Source organism: Lemur catta, chromosome 12 (genome assembly GCF_020740605.2).
Source record: "Lemur catta isolate mLemCat1 chromosome 12, mLemCat1.pri, whole genome shotgun sequence".
NCBI lineage: Eukaryota > Metazoa > Chordata > Mammalia > Primates > Lemuridae > Lemur > Lemur catta.
The window spans coordinates 33,635,059-33,655,256 of NC_059139.1; the positions used below are offsets into that span (position 1 = coordinate 33,635,059).

Here is a 20,198-nt window from a genome sequence, read left to right on the forward strand (position 1 = left end):
CAATTTGCAGTCATTCTGGTTAAGGTTTGGCCAGTTTCGTGTAAACTTGCATGACAAAATGCATGACAGTAAATATTTAAGTACTTTTCCCGTTTAAAAAAAATGCAGGGCTTGAAAATAATCTAGCATTTTTTTTCCTTTCTTTCTTTTTTTTTAAGACAGAGTTATCACTCTGTTAGCCAAGCTAGAAGGCAGTGGCATCATCATGGCTCATGGCTCACTGCAACATCAAATTCCTGAGCTTAAGCGATACTCCCGCTCTGCCTCCCAAGTAGGCTGATTTTTCTATTTTCAGTAGAGACAAAGATTTTTATCTCACTTTTGCTCAGGCTAGACTCAAACTCCTGACCTCAAGCAATGTTCCTACCTTGGCCTTCCAGAGTGCTAGGATTATAGGTATGAGGTACCATGCCTGGCCTAGCACTTTCATCTGTATTGTTTTTCCCATCTGCTCATTGAAAAGAATAAAAAAAATCATTCAGGATATATTTCACAGAAAAGATCTGCATATATTTGAGATATATGAGATTAGTCAAATTTGAATCTCTTCATATTTTTTGAATGTTCAATTTAGTGTGTAACATATTTGAATAATTACTAAAGTTAATATATTTTTTCTTTTAGATGAGAATTTTAATGACAGAATTACTGATAACCCTTTTTGTATTAAGGACAGTGGCATATTAACACGTCTATTAAAGAAAACATGAAAAGTGCCTGAAATGTACTATTGAACAACCAGGAGCAGTTAAAACTCATATATGTTACAGGTTTCCTTTGGATGCCAAGAGCAAAGGTGAGTAATGTCGTCATTCACTGAGGTGGAGTTGAAGGACAGCTTACCCTTCCTCCAGGTCCATTTTCACAGCCCAATTCATCACATACTCTGGTGGCTAAACTCACTGCTGAGATTCTTCGGGGCTGGGTACAGACAATGTTGCATTTACTTGCTCCCCACTCATTTAGGAGTAAATCTTCCAAGAGAAAATGTGGTACTTGAGTACTTTTACCACTCCCTGTTTCACCTGCCACAACCACTACTCGGTGCCTTTTAAGAGTTTCAACAATTGAATCCCGATGTTTGAACACAGGTAATTGTTGTCTTTCCTTTAGAAGTCTCTGATACTTAGGTGTGCTTTGCAACTTTCTAAAGAGGTTTCTAACAGGTTCCAAATCTTCAGCATTTGCTGATTCTATGGGCAGTGCAGAAAAATCCTCATCAGAAACTAAATTTTCCCAAGATTCCTCAGGATCTTCGGAGTTTTCTCTCTTATTTTCAGAATGTTGTTGTTGCTGTTGCTGCTGCTGTTTCAATTTATTAAGAAGTTTAGCAATAAAAAGATCACGTGGTTTATTGGTTTCCATTTTATTTAATTCTTCCTTTTTCTTTTCTGCATCACTCCACTCCAGCCAAACATCTCGGTAAGTGGGTGGCAGTAACTGATGAACTGACTAAAGGGGAAAAAAACAGCAGTACATTATTTTTGGTAACTACTGAATATCAGAATTCAGTTGGTTAGATCTTTGGATGGCTAGATTCCTCTTAAGCTGAAATTTGGCTCTAAACTATTAAGTTACTTTAATATGCATATGATGCAAACTCAAAAATAGCATACCATATTGAGGGTTCTGGACTTACTAGCTGTATGATCCTGGGTGAGTAACTTAACATGTATGTGCCTCAGCTTTTGCATTTTTAAAATGGTGTTAGCAATAGTACCTCCCTTATAGGAATATTCTGAAGTTAACTTTAAGTTAATACATGTGAAGGGCTTATTCCTGGAACACAGTAGACTACTAAATAAATGTTTTATTATTATTCCTGCAGTGGTGCTATATAAAACGTAGATGAACCACAGAGCATTTCTAAAACATATAAAGCTTCTTTTGACATTCTAGTAGTTGTATAATGTTACAGGTCAAAGTATTTTAAATGAACTACACTGGATAGAATCTAAGTTCTGTGCTATAAAAGAATGTACAATTATCTCTGACACTGACAGTCATTTTTATCAAGTAAACACAAGTTATGATACCTTATTTTCCAAAATAAGAAAAATAAAGACATTAAGATCATTTCCTGGCAGAAACTAGAATAGAACTATTGTTTAGAGTTGTACTTAATCAGTGTCTAAAATTTTCAGTGGTTCTAATTTCCTATGAAGAAAGATATATACATTTATTGGAAAAAAATATTGATAAGCTAAATTTAAAAAAGGCATTGTGTTCTCTTGAAGAGCTTCCTACAGCAGCACTTTAATCCTTCCTTAAACTGGAAGTACATAGTTAATATAACTTAAAACAAACTTTAAAAATCTTAATTCAACTAGCACAACTATTTTCAATCTGTAAATTAGTATAGTTCAAAAAGTTGAATCAATCATATTGTCTCTTTCAGACTTCTGGTCTAAGAAAGAAAGATTGAGCTGTGTTTAGAGTTGAAAGGAAGCCAAACTATGAATAACCAGAAATGAAGATTAATCAGAAGAAAACAGTCAGGAGAGAGAAAATTGGCACAGAAGGCCATAATTAAATACTACCTTCCACATGCAGATACAGTTTTATGTCAACAAAACATAGTACAGTCATTACTCCGCAAATGATTTTTGAAGCACCTAGGCCTAAAAAGTCTTACCTGTCCTTTCACTAAACGATAAAGGGCTAAAGTAGCTCCCAGATGCTGAGCTTGCATGCCATCCTCTGTTAAAATCGTAGGACATACTACCAGGATATCATCTTCAGACTTGATTACCCTTACCCTACAAAGAAGCAAAAAATAAAAAAATAAAATTGATGAAGTCAGACAAATTCAGAATTCCACTAACATTGAACTTAATTGATGTTAATTATTTTAATATTTCCAAGGAAACCATGTATTAGATAATTTATAAGCACTATGAAACTGAGATGCAGAATTAGCTTCCTAAATGTCTACTTAATTCATAGGAAATGAAAAGATTTTTATCTTACATCTTTCTAAAAGTTCATTAAGTTAACTAGAAAAACATACCTACATTTCCAGTATCTACCTACTGGAACTTTTTCAAAGGAAGGATTTGGACTTTTGGGAAGATTCTTCCTGACCCAATCAATCAGAAATTGTTTGGGAGATTTTCCAGTCCAACTTCGAGCAGTATAGTCAAAATTTCTTACATCATGAGGTTCTTTCTTTTTATCTAAAATGGTAGACAAAGATTGGTTCTTTAAAAATAGCCATGCAATAATATAAATTCTCCTTTGAGTGCTCAAAGTCCCTCCCTTTTGGGAAGAGTACTTTTAGAAAAGAATAGGTGAAGAAAAGACAGATAGAAAGGCTTGCTTTTCTCTAAGTGATGTAACAAAATGCACTTACTGGACGGAACCATGGAAAATTCTCAATCTTTAAAAAAATTATTTTGAGGAAGTTACGTGTTCTTCTAAATATCTATGATACTATCCATGTGATGAATTTAGGAGACTTTGAATTATAATGTTTGGTAGGCTACCCTCTAGGTAAGATCATCAAAAAAACAGAAATCAAATGTCATTTCTCTGCTTAACACCAGCAGCTGCCACCACCACCACCACATTCAATGGTTTCCTATTACATATAAAATAAAGTCCAAATTCCTTAATACTGCCTAAAAGCCCTCCCATGGTCCATCTCTGCCTACCTGTTGCCACTTTCCCCTCAGGCTCACTATTTTAGAACTACATTGGCCATCAGTCAATTCCTCAAATCCTCTAAGTATGCCTGTCCCAATACAGTAGCCACCAGCCACAAGTGGCTAGTTAAATGTAAATGAATTAAAATTAAAAATTTCAGCTTCTCAGTTACACTACTCACATTTCAAGTGCTCAATACTCAGATTTGGCTAGTAGCTACCACATTGGATAGCGCAGATACAGAACATTTCTATAACTGGAAGTTCTGTTAAACAGTGCTGCTGCCTTTTGCACCTTAGACTTGCAAGGTACTGTGATCCTCTCAGAAGGCTCTTTCCACCAACTTGTCACCAGGCTAACATCTGATCTGTCAGATCTCAGAGTAAATGTCTTCTGGAAGGTCTCCCCAATCCAAATTAGATCCCCTTGTCATCTCTATTAGAAGCTCCTTCTTTGACAGCACCTACCACAATTTGTAATTATGTATCATTTATGTACATTTAAAGCTTATCTTTTCTACTGTACACTTCAAGAAGGCAGAGACTAGTTTATTTTTTTCATTACTGTACACATAGCACTTGTCATTTTGCACAATAAGGATTCAATAAATATCACTGAAAGAATGAATAATTTTAAAAACTGACTAGTGTGGGACTCAACTAACTATAATCTTATAAATACTATACTACATATATCAATAATTGGGAGCACAAAGACGCATACAATTACTTCTGTCTGGTGGTGTGGAAGCAGTTAGGGAAATCTCAAGAGATGCTGTTTTAGTTGAACCTTGAAGCTACAGGCTGGCCAAGTAAGGGTTATTAGCAGTATGAGCAAAGTAATGGAACCATAAAACAATAAACGTTTTAAAGAATGACGGGGCTGAAGTATATAGCTGGGAGAATAAATAAAGTAAAAAGGTAGATTGTGGCAGAATGCAAAAAATCTTGAATGCAATGCTACAAGATTTAGACTTGTTACTGATGTCAGTAGGTTTGGAATTACTAAAGGTTTTTATCAGAAAACTCATGTTTAGATCTGTGCTGCAGAAAGATAATTCTGGCAGTTTGGAGATGGATTGGAGAGAGATGAGACTGAGGCAAAGTACATATCTGTAATTATAAAATGTTATCCATGTAAATTATCATAACTGTTATTAAGAGAACTTTTTCAAGACAACTTATGGGTGTAACTTCACTGCCATCTTATGTAGTTTGCCAGAATGCAGAGTAACAAATTTTTACAATTATATATTCTTTGACATTTTATTATTTATTAGTTACACCCTGACCACTTTCCCTCCATTTTACCTTTCTCTTCTTCAGTAGTAGCAGCTATAGATTTTTCAAATAAATTAAAGTTCAAAGCACTTTCTCCTTCTGTGGCTACAGAAGGCTTTTTCCTTTCACTTTGTTGATGTGAAATTTTCACGGCTGGATTGAATACTGGATGGTCTTCTAAAGTTTCCATTTCTATCAAGAAAATAGATGAAGTTTAGTTTCAGATATTTGTTTTCTTATACCTTTTTATTGTACAAAATGGTTCAAAAACAGTTAGCATTCCTTCTTTTTCCTTGTAACCAATTATTTAGTAATTCCTACAAGGAATCTGCACTAGAAGTCAGAGGCAATTTATTAACTTTCACAACATATCCTAAAACTTTAAAATAAATTGTGTAATAGATGTAGTAAGTCTAGAAAAACATCTTCATTAGAAATAAATACTCATGGAATTGTATTCACCTTTCTTTCTTGAATGGAGATGGTATTCTGTGGTATTAATTAGGGGCTGGCAAACTGCTGGCCAAATCTAGTCCACTGCCTATTTCTAATGGCTTGCAAGCTAGAATGGTTTTTATATTTTCAAATGGTTGAAGAAATAAAAAGAATATTTGGAGACATGTAAAAATTTATAGTTCAGTGTCCATAAATAATGTTTGATTAGAACACAGCCATTTGTTTTGTATGGGCTACGGCTGTTTTTATGCAGAAGCGTTGAAGAGTTGTGATAGAGGCTATATGGGCCATGAAGTCTATAATATTTATTTCTATTTAGGCAGTTACAGAAAAAGTTTGCCAATCTCAGGTATAAACTGTCAGAAAAGAGCAGACATACTAAAAAGAGGCATCATCTATTCTAGGAAAGTCAACAAATACAGGATAATTACATTTATACATCTAAGAATTTGAAAGCATTTACCTCTTTGAAATTTCCTTATTTTTTCTTGAGCCTCTTTTTGGCCTTGCTTGTTTTTTTCTAGTTTAAAGGTAGCTGCTTGCTCCTTTGCATCCAGAAGTTTTGCTGCAAGGTGCAAATACCTTTCGTTCTGACCCAAATAAAACCATGAGGAGGAAATGAAAAGAAGTGCAAGATTATCTATGGTCAATATAGTATATCTAACCTGTGATCCAGCAGATCTAATTTTAGGAATTTTTCATAGAGAAATAAAACAAATGCACAGATTTGCAGGTACACAGATGTTTACTGAAGCACTGACTATAAAAGAAAAACTGGAAACCATATGTGGTACATCTTTATAAAGAAAACTTCAATCATTAGAAAATAAAATGAAGTAGCAAAAGAAACAGGGTAACCCACAGGGAGAAATATCCTTGACATGTTAATAAAATAAAGAAAACTGCAGAATAAAAAGTATGAGCTCATTTTTGTAAAAACTGTTTTATAAGTATGTATAAAGGATAGTACATGTAATAATACAATAATACTCATCTGAAAGTTACCTTCACATAATCTCTATCTTATGGAAGATAGTCAAGGACATTAAAAAAAATTGCTTATAAAGAAAATGGATGTCACACAAACTCAGGGCATGACTCAGATGGGCAAAAACTGGAGAGAGTTTAAACTCAAATTACTGTGTTTTTCCCTTAGGCTAATAAGTGACAGCAAATTAGAAGCATAAAATCATGGGGTGGAGAAGATGATGGCATATGTGGTGCTGCTATGAACACAACTGTTAAGAGGCAGGGAAAAGAGAAAATTAAGCAAGCACAAGCAGCAGAATTCTGGGATCATTTTGTGTAGAAGCTAATATCAACACAGTGTAACAGACAGGAAGGTTGACTATCTCCACAAATTTACCCTAATCATATTTATCTTTCCATCTTTCTTAGCACTGATACCACCATCCTTCCACTTAATGCATCTTTTGTCACCTTTGACTCTTTAATTCCCACCTCCTCCCCCCCAAAATTTACCACCCTAACCATTTTTAAGTGCAGTTTAGTGGTATTAAATACATTCATATGTGCTACAACCATCACCACCAGATGGTTGGTTAGCTCCAGAACTCTATCTGGCAAAACTGAAACTCTCTACTCACTAAACAGTAAATCTCCATTCCCACTCCCATATGACTTACAGGTCACATGGTAAGCATATGTTTAACTTTATGAGAAAGGACCAGTTTTCCAAAGTGGTTGTACCATTTTACACTCCCATTAGCAATATATGAGTGTTCCAGTTGTTCCACATTCTCCCCAACACTCAGTATTACTGATCTTTTTAACTTTAGCGATTTAGATGGATATATAGTGGTATCTCATTTTAGTTTTCATTTCTCTAATGACTAGTGATGTTGAACATATTTTCACATGTTTATTGGCCATCCATATACCTACTTTTGTGAAGTGTCTGTTTCTTAAAAGTTCTTTATATTATTGTGAATTATCTGTCCTTGGTTAGATATATTTATTGCAATATTCTTTCCTATAACTTCTTTTTTCACTTAATAGTTTATTTTCTGCCTTATATTTTTACCTTAACTTATGATGTCTGTTTTCTCTCTACACTATGAACTTCTTTTGTAAAAGAATGTGCTTTATCTTTTTCATTACTGAAAGAATTTAGCTTAGTCCTCACACATAGCAATCATTTAAAAATAATTAATGATTATGTCTCTAAACATGGGAGAAATGTAATTAACATCTATTAAGCAGTTATTTTGTGCCAGATTTTTACCTAAGTGTTATTTTGTTTAATCTTCCCATCAACCCCAGAGGCATTTCTCTGATTTAAAAATTAGGAAACTAATGCTCCAAAAAGTTAAATATATCTTGCCTAGGAATATCCAGCTAGAAGCCTAATCCAAATTTCTACTCACAGGGTCAAATTTATCCTCCTCTTCTAAGCTTTTAGAGTTTTCACTCTTTTCTTCTTCATTTTGTTGCTCAGCGTACCGCAAAATCCATTCTTTCATATTTATTTCTATATTTTTTTCTTCCTTTTTTGGCTAGAAACAGAAAACAAATGTCTGAAAAACCAAAGTCAAAAAAAGGTATCAAAACTATCTTGTCACTGTATTTACAATCTCTTCACACTCAAAAACAGCAGGCACAGAAACCTCAAAAATCATACTCTATTGTTCAGTGAGTGAGGAACAAATGAATTGAACTCAACACTACTTTAAAAAGTCTACACTTGCAGAATCCAAAGAATATGTTTACATAAAGGGGCAAAAAAGAATGAAAGGAGAACTATTAAAAATTAGTGTTATTCCTTAGCAACAGTGGTTTTAAGAGGATGACGCTTCCATAGATGTTTTATAACATATAAAATATTTAAATGTAATGCCCCAATGAACTACACCTCCCAGTATTCATGTCCTTCTGTAATTCCCTTCCAAAGACTTTGGCCTTGGCCATGTGACTTGCTTCAATCCATGAGACATTAGTAAGAGTGATAAAGCAGGGGCCTGAGAATTTGTACTCTGAGGCTTATTATCTTGACATACTTGCTCTTTGAAGCCAGATGCCATGTAAGAAGTCCAACCACCCTGAGACCACCATATGTGAAAAAACCCAAGCTAGTCATGTGAAGAGACCACGTAGACAAAGGGATGCCTGGCTAGCTTCCAGCCGAGGCATTAGTCATATGCATAAAGAAGCCATATTGGATATTCCAGCCCCAGCAGATACCACCTGGAACAGAACAGCCTAGCTGTGCCGAACCCAGACTGCAGAATCATGAGAAATAAATTGTTCATTTAAGCTACTACATTTTGGGGTGGTTTGTTATGCAACAATAGATAACTGAAACAGACAGTAATGGAAAAATTCGGCAAAATGATTAGCTATTTTTAAGAAGTAAAAATGTTATAGAAACCTAATCTTTATACTCTTATGAACTATTACATGTGTTTCATTCTGATTTTATAGAACTTTAAATGCTTAATTCTTAAATTACCTTAATCTTAGGGTCTTCTTCCTGTTTTTTGGTTTTAGGTTGCAATGGAGGTGAAATAGTGGCTTGCATTTGAGGAGACTGGAATTTTGGCCTACTTTTAGATTGCTGGTCTTCAAACTCCTGACTGAATCCTTCAGGGAGTGCATCTTAAAATAACAGAAACTGTGTTGAAAATAAACATGCATATGATACATAAAAAAAAAACCAAACACTTGTTAAGCATATACGTAAACCAGCCTAGTCTTAAAGCACCTAATTTTCTTCTATTCCCTCATCTCCCAAGAATAGAAATCCTATGATGTTCCTGGTTTTATCTGTTAAATTAGAAGTGAGTACACTCATCGATGATAGCTAGCCCACTTGTATTTGACCACTGATTTCACACTCAGTATGTTAAGCTCCTAAATTTTCATAAAAGGATCTTAACCCTTCCCACTCTTTAGTTGTCCATCATAGTATGTGGCAGTATCCTTCATCAGTGACACAAGCTATCTGCACTCCAGATTCCTGCCAAAGATTGCAACCATGAGGCCCTGCTTACTGAAATATTTATCCAAGAATAGCCCTAATTTCTAAACAAAAAACCAGGAGACACAGCCTAATATGTTACTGATAGGCAAACTTTGAGAATCTGTTGTACGAAGTACATTGTAAAATGAAAGCAACACACACAAAAATTTCCTTCACAGACCACAATCTTAAAGGAGAATATACTGAAAAGAACAGAAAAAGGTAAGAACATTTTAAAAGTAAATAATTACAACAGTGAAAAAACTCAAGTACAAGCCAAAAGGTTGATACAAATACTTAAACTATTTCAAAAGATTTTAGAAACTGAAAAAATTTAATGATGATGCTGTTTACCATCTGAAAGGTTTAAACAGAGCCAATCCAAGGCAGAATGAAGATCACCTCCATGTAAGAGTGTATTGGTCATTGCATCCTCAATGTCCTTAGTCTTAAATGAAAATGCTTGCAAAGCCATATATAAATCCTATGAAAGCAAAATGTAAGAAAATCATATTTGTCAATTTCTTCTTCTTTCCTAACTAATTTTATTCTCCCATTCATTTTAAGCCAGAAACTCTTGACACAGATTCTAATTTCAAAAATATCTTTTTTTTTTCCAGTTAGAAGTTAAATGTGTCATTGAATTGAGAATTTGGACAGTACAGATATATCTTAAAAAAAAAAAAAAAGACCAGGCGAAATTGTTCATATTCTCACTATTCAAAGACACTATTTATAATGTAGTTTGTTCCTTTTCAGTCATTTTTCTATGATTTCATAAAAAGAAATTTCACTTAACATTATGATATAAGTATCTTCCCAAGTTATTAGGAAACTCTTCATCATCATTTTGAAGTTACATACATATTCCATTGGGTAGACCTATTACAATTACACATTTTCCTACGGCCGAAAATTTAGGATATTTTCTTCTTTTATAAGCAGTGCTTCAACAAACATCTTTATACATAAAGACAAAGCATTTTTATTTTTAGGTTGTGAGGAGAGTGTTCAGTTGCCTTTTTTTTTTCTTTTTTTTTTTTTTGTTGTTGAGACAGAGTCTCACTCTGTCAGCCTGGGTAGAGTGCAGTGGGGCATCACTGTAGCTCACTGTAACCTCCAGCTCCTGGGCTCTAAGCGATCCTTCTGCCTCAGCCTCCCAGGTAGCTGGGACTACAAGCACTGCAATGCCAGGCTAGGTTTTTTTTTTTTTCTTTTCTTTTTGGTAGACACAGGGTCTCACTCCTGCTCAGGCTAGTCCGAACTCCTGAGCTCAAGTAATCCTCCTGCCTCGGCCTCCCAGGGTGCTAGGATTACAGGCATGAGCCACTGTGCCCTGCCAAGATAAAGTATTTTAATGTACTTTCTAAAGCATGATCTTTAGAGTTGGACTGAACTGTGTTCAAATCCACACTGTTTACTTACTAATTAATAACCTTAGGCTATAACTTATGTCATCTTTCCAAGCTTTAATTCTTTCAATTAAATGGGGCCAAATACACTTACCTTGCAGGATTGCTATGTCAGAGATAATGTAAGCAAAGTGCCCAGGACAGAGTCTAATATAATATAGTAGGTGCTCAGTAATATAATTTTGGAAATATAACTTAGTTTTCACACACCATTTTAATGTGTACATCTGTACCTGGCACAATTCCTTCTCTATTCTTGAAGATGGAAACGGCCTACATAAAATCTCAATGGAAGTTGAAAAAGTCATTTTTGGCTCACATGTGGAACTGTCTTAAAAATGCTCCAGTAAAACCAAGGAACTTTAAAAAAGTTTGCAAAATACCTGCAATTTTTTGGCAGTAAGTCTTCCAGAAATCACTCCCTTGTCATTATTTTGCTTTTTATGCTCATTGATCACTCCAATAATTCTTTGCTCAAGTTTGTTATTAATTACCACCTGTTGAAGCCAAAAAGGTCATTATCAATTAGAAGCCAAATTATTAAAAAACCAGAAGCAAACCATAGAATTTTCTATATTTCTGCCAACCAAGCCCAAAATTCCAGCTAAAATCAGACACAGTAATTATCATTTTTTGGACTACCATTCATTTGACCACATTTCTATCACATATTTAAGAAAAAATGGGATATGGAAAAAGTGGCAAGATAATATATGGCAAGAAAAAAATCCTTTCCTAAAGCCTCTTGAAGCCAGTGTCAAGACATTGTCCTTGGACTACCCTTGGGTTGTGATCACAAAGATTCCTAAATCCTATCCTAAACATACTGAACCAGAAATTCTTAGGGATGGAGGCCAGACATCTGCCTTCATGTAAACCAGCCCAAGCACACAGCCGGAAAGAATGAATGCTACATGAAAAAAGGGATTAATCAAGTGAAATTTAAAACTAAATATATAGTAATAATAGGTTACACAAATTCTTTTGGCTCTCAGAGTTTGATTCCTATTTTTTCTTAATGGCCACTTTATGTTCTGTTCCTACAAAAATACCTTCCTCTTATTACTTCTTAACTGAATGCCTACTGTGAACTAAGCACAAAAATATACTTCAGGAATTCAGTCTAGCCCAGGAAACATATATAAAGAGACAAATTACAGCCCAGCATCAAACCATGCTTAGAAGTTTGGATCTTAACCTTAATTTCTTACCAACTCTGAACATATATGTATGACTTACTTCTATTTAGCAGAGATAAGTTCTTAGTACTATTTATAAAAATTTTAAATGTCCAATTGTTTACTTTAAATATACATCTTTTTTTTTTTTTTTTGGAAAAAAGGGAACATTTCTTGAAATGACTCAAAACCTTGGTTACTTACTTTCAAAATAGATTTATCCAGATTTGCAGGGCCACCAGAATCATTTGTAGAATTAAAACTATAAATTTTTGGACCTGTATAAAACAGACAACAAATAGTCAAGGCAATTTAGTAATATCCATTGTGCTATTTTAATTTTCCTCTAAAGATTGCTAAATATTAAATAGTTGATTTCAGTTTCCCCCCCTACTTCACTAAATAACCCTGTCTAGTAATACCCTCTCTAAATTTTCAACATTTTTCCAATTAGCACTTCTGTAAGTTAACCAGTTTCAGCAAATGCCTGTATATCTTTTGGGTTAAATTTACCTTCATCTTCATATTTTTTAACCAGATGCTTTTCTTCCTGGCACTTAGCTAAGGCAAGACTTCTCAGAGGATACTAGATTGTTGTCAGAGAAGACAGGTAATTTTAAAGAGACAGCATCTCTCCCCAAAGATGGAGTTCCTATCCTCTTTTTTCCTTGGACTCAAGTTTCCTAGGGCTGCCATAACAAATCATCACAAACTTGATGGCTGAATACAACAGAAATTTATTCTCTCACAATTCTGAAGGCTAGAAGTCCAAAATCAGGTATGAGGACCATGCTCCCTCCAAAGTCTCCACGTAAAAATGCTTCCTTGTCTCTTCCAGCTTCTGGTGACCCGAGGTATTGCTTGGCCTATGGCAGCATAACTCCAATCTCTGTCCCTTCTTCACATGGTCTTCTTCCCTATGTCTCTCACTGTACAAATATCTCTCTCCATTCTCTTGTCACTAATCACTGTAAATCTAGGATAATTTCATCTCAACACCCTTAGCCAATTAGATCTGTAAAGACCTATTTCCAAATAAGGTCATATTCTGAGGTTCCAGGTGGACATGAATATTCATCCAACTTGCTACAGTTGCCAAGTGTGTCCCAGTCAACAGAAATGTCATATGTTCTCAGTCCTCTAATGAGTAACCAGGAAAGAATAAATATTATTTTCAAACTTTTGGTCTCATGACCTCTTACTCTCTTAAATTACTGAGGATACATAGTTTTTGTTTATGTGGGGTATATATACTGATATTTGCTATGTTATAAATTAAAGGGGAAAAATTTTAAATGTTCATTAAAAATAATAAACTTGTTACATTAATATAAATACTTTTAATGAAATATGACTATATTTTCTAAAATGAAACAAAGTATTTTCCATTTTTGCAAATCTCTTTAATGTCTGGTGTCTTAGTCTGCTCAGGCTGCCATAACAAAGTACCACAGATTGGTGGTAGCTTAATCAACAGAAATTTACTTCTCACAGTTCTGGAGACTGTGAAGCCCAAGATCAAGGTGCCAACAAGGTAGGTTTCATTCTGCAGCCTCTTCTTTTGGCATGTAGGTGTCCTGATGTATGTTCATATGGCTTTTCCTTTGTGCTTACTTGGAGAGATTGAGCTCTCAGTTATCTCATCTTATAAGGACACTAATGCTATCGGAGCAGGGCCCCATCCTTATGACCTAAGTTAATCTTAATTACTTCCTTAGAGGCCTCATCTCCAAATATAGCCATACTGGAGGTAAGGTTTTCAACATATGAATTTTTTGGGGACACATTCAGTCTATAACATCTGGCTTCTGCATTTAATCTGCTGTAATATTATATATCATGTAGCCTCCGAAAAACTCCACTGTACACTCAGGAGAAAGTGAGCATGAAAAATGGCAACTAACATCTTAGAATTATTATGAAAATAGTTTGACTTCACAGAGTCCTTGCCAAAAGAGTGTCAGCGTTCCTCAGGACCTCCTGAGTACACTTTGAGAACCACTGCTATATAAGAATAATCCCAGAATCTTATAAAACCCAGTTACTGTTTCTATAAACCTTAAATTAAGGAAAGTTTTTTTTTTACTTTGAGATAAATAAACATTAAATTTAAGTGTTGTTTATTATTATTTTAATGTGAAAGACTTTAGTCTCTGTTGGGTTACATTAGGGTCTTCATTTTAAGATACTAGCTAATATAATTAGATATTTTAAAAGAAAAACAAAACTTTTGAGAATAACTACTTGAAAGGAACTACTTTTATACTTGGGCAGTCTGAACTAGGGATATTTGTAGTTCCCTGAATTACTGTTGTGATATACTTAATAGAAGAGTACCCAAGGCTACCTGGAATATGTTAAAAGATAGTAACAATCTGGCATAGTAATATTATTAATACTTTCCTTATTTTCTAGTCTCTGATTTTACCTTAATTCTAGTAATCTCATAAATTCATGTCAATGGTCATAAAGGAGAGTATATAATTAGTAGCCTTTAATCATTTCTGGGACTCTTAACAGTTATAGTAAGCTCATTGACAAATTTAGCACACAAAGTTTTAGAGGTCCCCAAACCCAATGAGCAGCCCCACTTATATCCTTTACAAAAAGATACACATAGATGAGCAGTTCATTACCAAGACTATACTGAGAAACAGTTCAAAATTGATGTGTTATTGACGGGAGTGAGATTGTAATTTCCTTTAAAAACACTGGTTTTTCTTTAATTTTGTGAATTGAAAAGATTGAAGTTAACTCTCATATTTCTCCTCCAAATATTTCACCTAAGACTTTCAACCATAATACTTCCTTTAAGTTAGCTTATAGTGAGAACTTCTAGAGGGCAAAGAAGAAAAGAGCTGAATCCCTGAAAATCATCAAGAGAATCAGGGAATCCTGCTGCCACATTCAATGGGTGGCAATCAAGGTCCCTAAGAATGGATGTGTTTTCATTTTAATCAATATCCTGAGGAACTAAAGCAATAATGAAATCTTACCATAGACATATCAACAATAAAACCAGTTAGCACCTATCATTCTCAAATTCTTCCTGAAATATGTTTATATATAATTTTTAACCAGCATGAATAAAATCTCCAGAATTTGTAATGTACTTTTAATAATTTTTGAAGGAAATCCTTCTAAAATGTATTTATACTTCCTGCCATAGTATAGAGTATAATAAGCAAAATTCAAAGCTTTTTATGATACATTCATATTATACATATCTATTAATGCAGAGGTTTGCAGAGGCTACTGAAAACACTCAGTTTACCTTTTATGCAATTCTCTGCAACTGCTCTTTCTATTTGATGAGTCTTTCCTCTCCTCTCCTCTCCTGTCAGCTGTCAATTATCAGAACCTCAACCTAACAGCTCCCCACCCACAGCTTCTAATCTGTTACCTAGGAAAAAGTGAAGATGCCAGAAGAAAACAGATACTCAAACTTGTTAAATTGGTAACCCTAATTTCAAATATGATTTTAAGTTAGTAGGCCATGGAATAAAGCTGGTTTCCACTCTTTTGCCAAGTAAAGTACATAGGATTTATGATAGCTACTTCTCTACACTTGATCTTAGCCAAAGGGCCAAGAAGAGATAGCTAGCTACTTTCCTTATGGTTAACGAGACCTTTCTCTACAACTTTTGGTTTTGTGTTTCAGATGGTGAAAGTTATTGAAACCCTGACTGGAAGTAAGGATGTTTGTATGCAGAATCTCAAAGGCAAAGGTATTATGAATTCCAAATTTATAAATGACAGATCATGGAACAATGCAACATGTATAACTGGCTCTCAAAAATATTTATTACATGAAAGTTGAAGCACAGATAAATTAAGTGATTTCCCCAAAAATGACTCAGCTAATTAAAAAAACATCAACTGTAATCAGTTCCTTATTGCCCAATACTCTTTCTTTCGATCCATATTCTTTTTACAATGTATTTTCTATCAAATAATGATGTTAATGACCCACTATCACTAAGACATTCACTTTGACTTGTTAGCAGTCTGACTCTCTTCTGATCAATAATGTGTATATCTCCTTTTTGTGCCCTTCCTTTTGCTCTCCCTTTGTGGCAACAATAGGTCCTTGCCACAGTGGGTCCAGTCATCATCTGTGGCGTATGTACCATGCTCTGTAAACCTATATCTTGCTCTGGCCCTATAATCCTATCTTTCTCTCCTCAATAAACCTCATTTTCATGCTTGCCTTAAAAAAAATAAAAAATAAATAATGTGTATATCTGCAAAAAGGTTAATCAGGCAAGGAATCCAAACAGGGACTTGACTCTGGTGGTAAATAGGACCCAGTCCTTATCCTCATGGGGCTTATATTCTAGAGGAGTAATGTCATTAGTAAGCAACTAATTACCGCTATGAAGGGGAAGTACAGAGTGCCAAGAGAATAGATGAAGGTAAATTGATATACTGTGAGCAATTAGGGCCTATGAGGGTGTACATGCTGCTAGAGCCACCTGACTAATTTTGAAATATAAATCAGCTAAAGTCTCTCTTCTATTTAATACCAATGCCAGCCCACCACTTCCCATTGGTCTGGCTCCCCCCCTAGACCTCCAATATTATTTTAATATTTTTCTTCTCTCATTACAGCCACACAGAATGCTTTTTTTCAACCTGCCAAGCTTGTTTCTACCTTAGGGTCTTTGGGCTTCTTGTTCCCTCTGCCACAGATACTCTGTCTCCAGGTCTTTCGACAGCTTGGCTGCTTCAGAACATATCAGCATAAGTGTTTCCTAAGGGAAACTATTCCTATTCCAAACCAAATTAGACACCCTGCCCCATTTAATCTTTATCATGTCACTATTTTCTGTGACTTCTGTGACTGTGCTTTATTTTGGTGACCAGAAAAAAATATTTATAATGGCTTTTATGAGTTTATTCATGACATCAGCCCTCCCAGTAAGAGGGAAACAAATCTTATAAGATTTTATAATAGAGATTTTAAAATCTCTTAAGATTTTAAGTTTCAACTAGGTTCATGGGGATTTTTTCAGAAACACAAACCTTTTGGAATGAAGAGAAAATTTAAATTATTGAACCTCTTATTTTGGTCTCATTCACCCCATGATAAAGCAGCTGAGCTAATTATAACCAGGCTAAAGGTAGTGGCACTTCTAAGGCAAAAGCACAGGAACAGAAAGAAAGGCAAAGGAGAGGGCAGAATGGGAAAGATCTTGCTGTTCCTAGAACATGCCAGCCTTGCATCTTAAAGCCTTGCATCTCAATGCCTTTACTGTTCCCTCTGGCCAGAAGGCTCTTTTACCAGTAATCTGTGTAACTAACTTTACCTACGTCCTTTGCTTAAATGTCACCTTCTATATGATGCCTGACACACCCTTTTTAAAACTGAACCTCTCCCCACCCTCCTCCCTATTCTGCCTCCTAGCTTTATTAAATCTCATAGCTCTTATCATCATTCAATATAAGAGATTTCACCTGTTTATCTTCCACCCCAAAAATATAAGTCTCCACCTCCCACCCACACTCTCACCATAATATAAGTTCCATGAAAGCAGAGATTTGTCTCTTTTGTTTGTGTAGTATCCCCGGTGACTAAAATTTTGCCTGGCATATATCAGCTTTTTGAAAATTTTTTGACGAACAAATGAAATGAAAAAATAAGACTGGCAAGAAAGCCCAAAATTGTGCCAAGAGTCACTTGGTGGTACCAGCGGATGTTGTATCTCTAGATTAGAGTACAATCTTGACCAACTATCCTGTGTACAGTCCTTCAAATAGGGAAGATAAGGGAGAATGGAAGTAGAGTAGAACAAATACATTTATGTTAAGAACTACAAAGAGTTGAGTACTTTTGCACTTTTTTCCTCCAAAGTAGGTTTATTACACGTTATCTAGAAGTACTCCAAAAGGCTGAGCACAGTGACTCACATCAGCACTTTAAGAGGCCGAGGTGGGAAGATCACTAGAGGTCCAGAGCTTGAGACTAGTCTGGGCAACTAACTGAGCGAGACCCTGTCTCTACAAAGAATGAAAAAAACAAAAAAAATAGCTGCGCATGGCAGAGCCTGCCTATAGTCGCAGCTACTTGGGAGTCTGAAGTGAGATGACAGCTTGAGCCTGGAGTTCAAGGAAGCTGTGATCACATCACTGCATTCCTGCCTGAGAGACAGAGCAAGAACCTATCTCTTAAAAAAAAAACCCAAAAGAAAAACAAAAAAAATCTATACAAATTTAGCAGTTAATCTCTCTTTTTTTTCTCTTGATTTCTTGGTCTTAATAATCCCTTTGAATTTTTGCTTATCATTTATCCAAGAAATTTTTTGAATGAACACATGTACAGCACTGGAGTAGATACTGCAGAGATATTAGTATATATCCATGACAGTTCTTACCTCCTGTAACTTTTTAGGATGTATAAAATGTGTAATTCCTCACATATCATAAAGCAAGACCTAACTATCAAAAAGAATGAGGAAAATAACTATGATACATGAGCTGTGGATATCAGGAGGAATTCAAAAAGCAGATGATATCTGAGGTGGGTATTTTAGTAGATGGTGTTAAGGATGGATTGCACTCTGTGAAAACAAAATGGCAAGAATAAACATGAGGAAGGAGAAAGCCAATGGTTCCATTTGGAACAATGAAAATACACCAGACTTGTTATAGCTGAACACCAGGATTAGTAAAAATGATGGATAAAGGGTCTCAGATGCTAGCTAAATGGTTCGGATTTTATCATAAAGTCAGTGAGGACGCTGTGGAAGAAAATGGGAAATGCTATGACCAAAGCAGCATTTCTGGAAGATCAATCTGATGCTGATAAGCAAGACAGATTGGAGGAAAAATGAGCAAAGCTAGGGAGACTCATTAAAAGGCTTTATTGGTAATCCAGGAGTTCATGAGACTACGGTGTGAACTACACAAAAGTGAGAGGGTATATATGAGAGACGTGTAAGTGAAAACTGCATAGAGCTTGGCAACAGACTAAGTGCAAGGAAGAAAGGAAAATTTTAAAAGTAACTTTTGACCTAGGATAAACAGGAATATGGAAAGACAGAAACAAGGAAATAGGAAGAAAAGTTAGTTTGAAGAGAGAAGAGTAGTTTAGTATTAGCCGTGTTAAAGTAGAGATGTCTGCAAAAGATAGGGCCAAATGGGCCAGGTACATGTAGAAATGGCTGACTTGAGCTTGGAAGAGAAGTCTACAAAGGAAAAGATAACAGAAATAATAGAAATAGATGAACTTTCCTAGAAGGGCTGTAGGAGGCGACTATACTGTCAAGGACTGACACCTTGAGAAAGGGTCCCATTTGGGGGCTGGAGCAAAGGGAAGCAAACAGTATAACAAATGACTACCAGAAAGTTCAAACGATTCAGAGAAATTTAAGTAAAAATCAAAAACAAATTGATCCACAGAGAAAACTGCCACAGCACTCAAGGATTAATTCTATGTATCTGTAATTACAAACATACTAACTCTGTAACTAAAATATTACAATAAATTGCAGAGCAAAGAACTATTATCCACTTTCTAGGTAAAGGTTGGTACCTGCCTACTTTTTCTGACTGATTCCTCCTTTGGCAATGCCTTTATTCTATGAATTCCTCAAGGGCTTCAAGCTCTTCCCTGACTCAAGATCTTTGCACATGGCGTTCATTACCTCTGCCTAGAATATTATTTCTTCCATGTTTTAGAGCTAACTCCTTTTCATCCTCCTGATCTCAGCTTACCTGTCATTTTATCACAGACCACCCATGATCCTTGCTCTCCCCCCCCTCCAGTAAAAATTAGATTACACTGCGCTTTTCTTTGTGGCACTTATCAATTATAAAGCAATATGTTATCAGTTAATGCCTATCTCTGACATTAGAGTGGTAAGCTCCATGAGATGTGATGTCTCTATTTTGCTCACCTCAATCCCAACAGAGGAATGATACACGTGTCAGATACACGGTTAAGTACTAGTGCATATACACACAGATGAGCAATAAGTATTTGTTGAATATTCCAGTAAGAAATATAAGCAAACAACCCAGGCAGAACAAAATAGCATATAATCGTTCATTTTTTGAAACCAGCCGTAATAGTGGCCTGCTGATCTGGAGCAGGAATCGGCCATCACCAAGTTGAGTTATCAAACCAATTTGTACAGTAAGCAAAAATACACAGCTGCGGAAAAAAGCGCATATAATTTCACAATAGGCTACACCCATGCTCAGTGTGTAAGTTTTGTAATTCTTATTAAGGATCGATTTTTCCCAG

General features: G+C 35.3%; 1 protein-coding gene, 1 long non-coding RNA gene and 1 pseudogene across 2 annotated transcripts in view; 1 reads left to right on the forward strand and 2 right to left on the reverse strand.

Moving 5' to 3' along the window:
• Positions 1–20,198, reverse strand: part of DHX29 (DExH-box helicase 29) — a 43,262-nt gene that overhangs the window by 22,356 nt on the left and 708 nt on the right. The window contains exons 2-11 of the mRNA XM_045565654.1: positions 12,155–12,228; positions 11,156–11,269; positions 9,715–9,844; positions 8,851–8,996; positions 7,769–7,897; positions 5,845–5,971; positions 4,956–5,117; positions 3,011–3,176; positions 2,636–2,759; positions 844–1,452 (exon numbers count right to left, since the gene is read on the reverse strand). Of these exons, the coding sequence (XP_045421610.1) occupies positions 844–1,452; positions 2,636–2,759; positions 3,011–3,176; positions 4,956–5,117; positions 5,845–5,971; positions 7,769–7,897; positions 8,851–8,996; positions 9,715–9,844; positions 11,156–11,269; positions 12,155–12,228 (1,781 nt within the window). The remainder of the gene's footprint in view (positions 1–843; positions 1,453–2,635; positions 2,760–3,010; positions 3,177–4,955; positions 5,118–5,844; positions 5,972–7,768; positions 7,898–8,850; positions 8,997–9,714; positions 9,845–11,155; positions 11,270–12,154; positions 12,229–20,198) is intronic.
• Positions 502–13,402, forward strand: LOC123647985. The gene is made up of 3 exons (XR_006738449.1): positions 502–796; positions 8,889–9,582; positions 13,373–13,402. It is a non-coding gene; the product is annotated as an uncharacterized LOC123647985 (long non-coding RNA).
• LOC123648778 lies at positions 15,339–15,548 on the reverse strand (annotated as a pseudogene).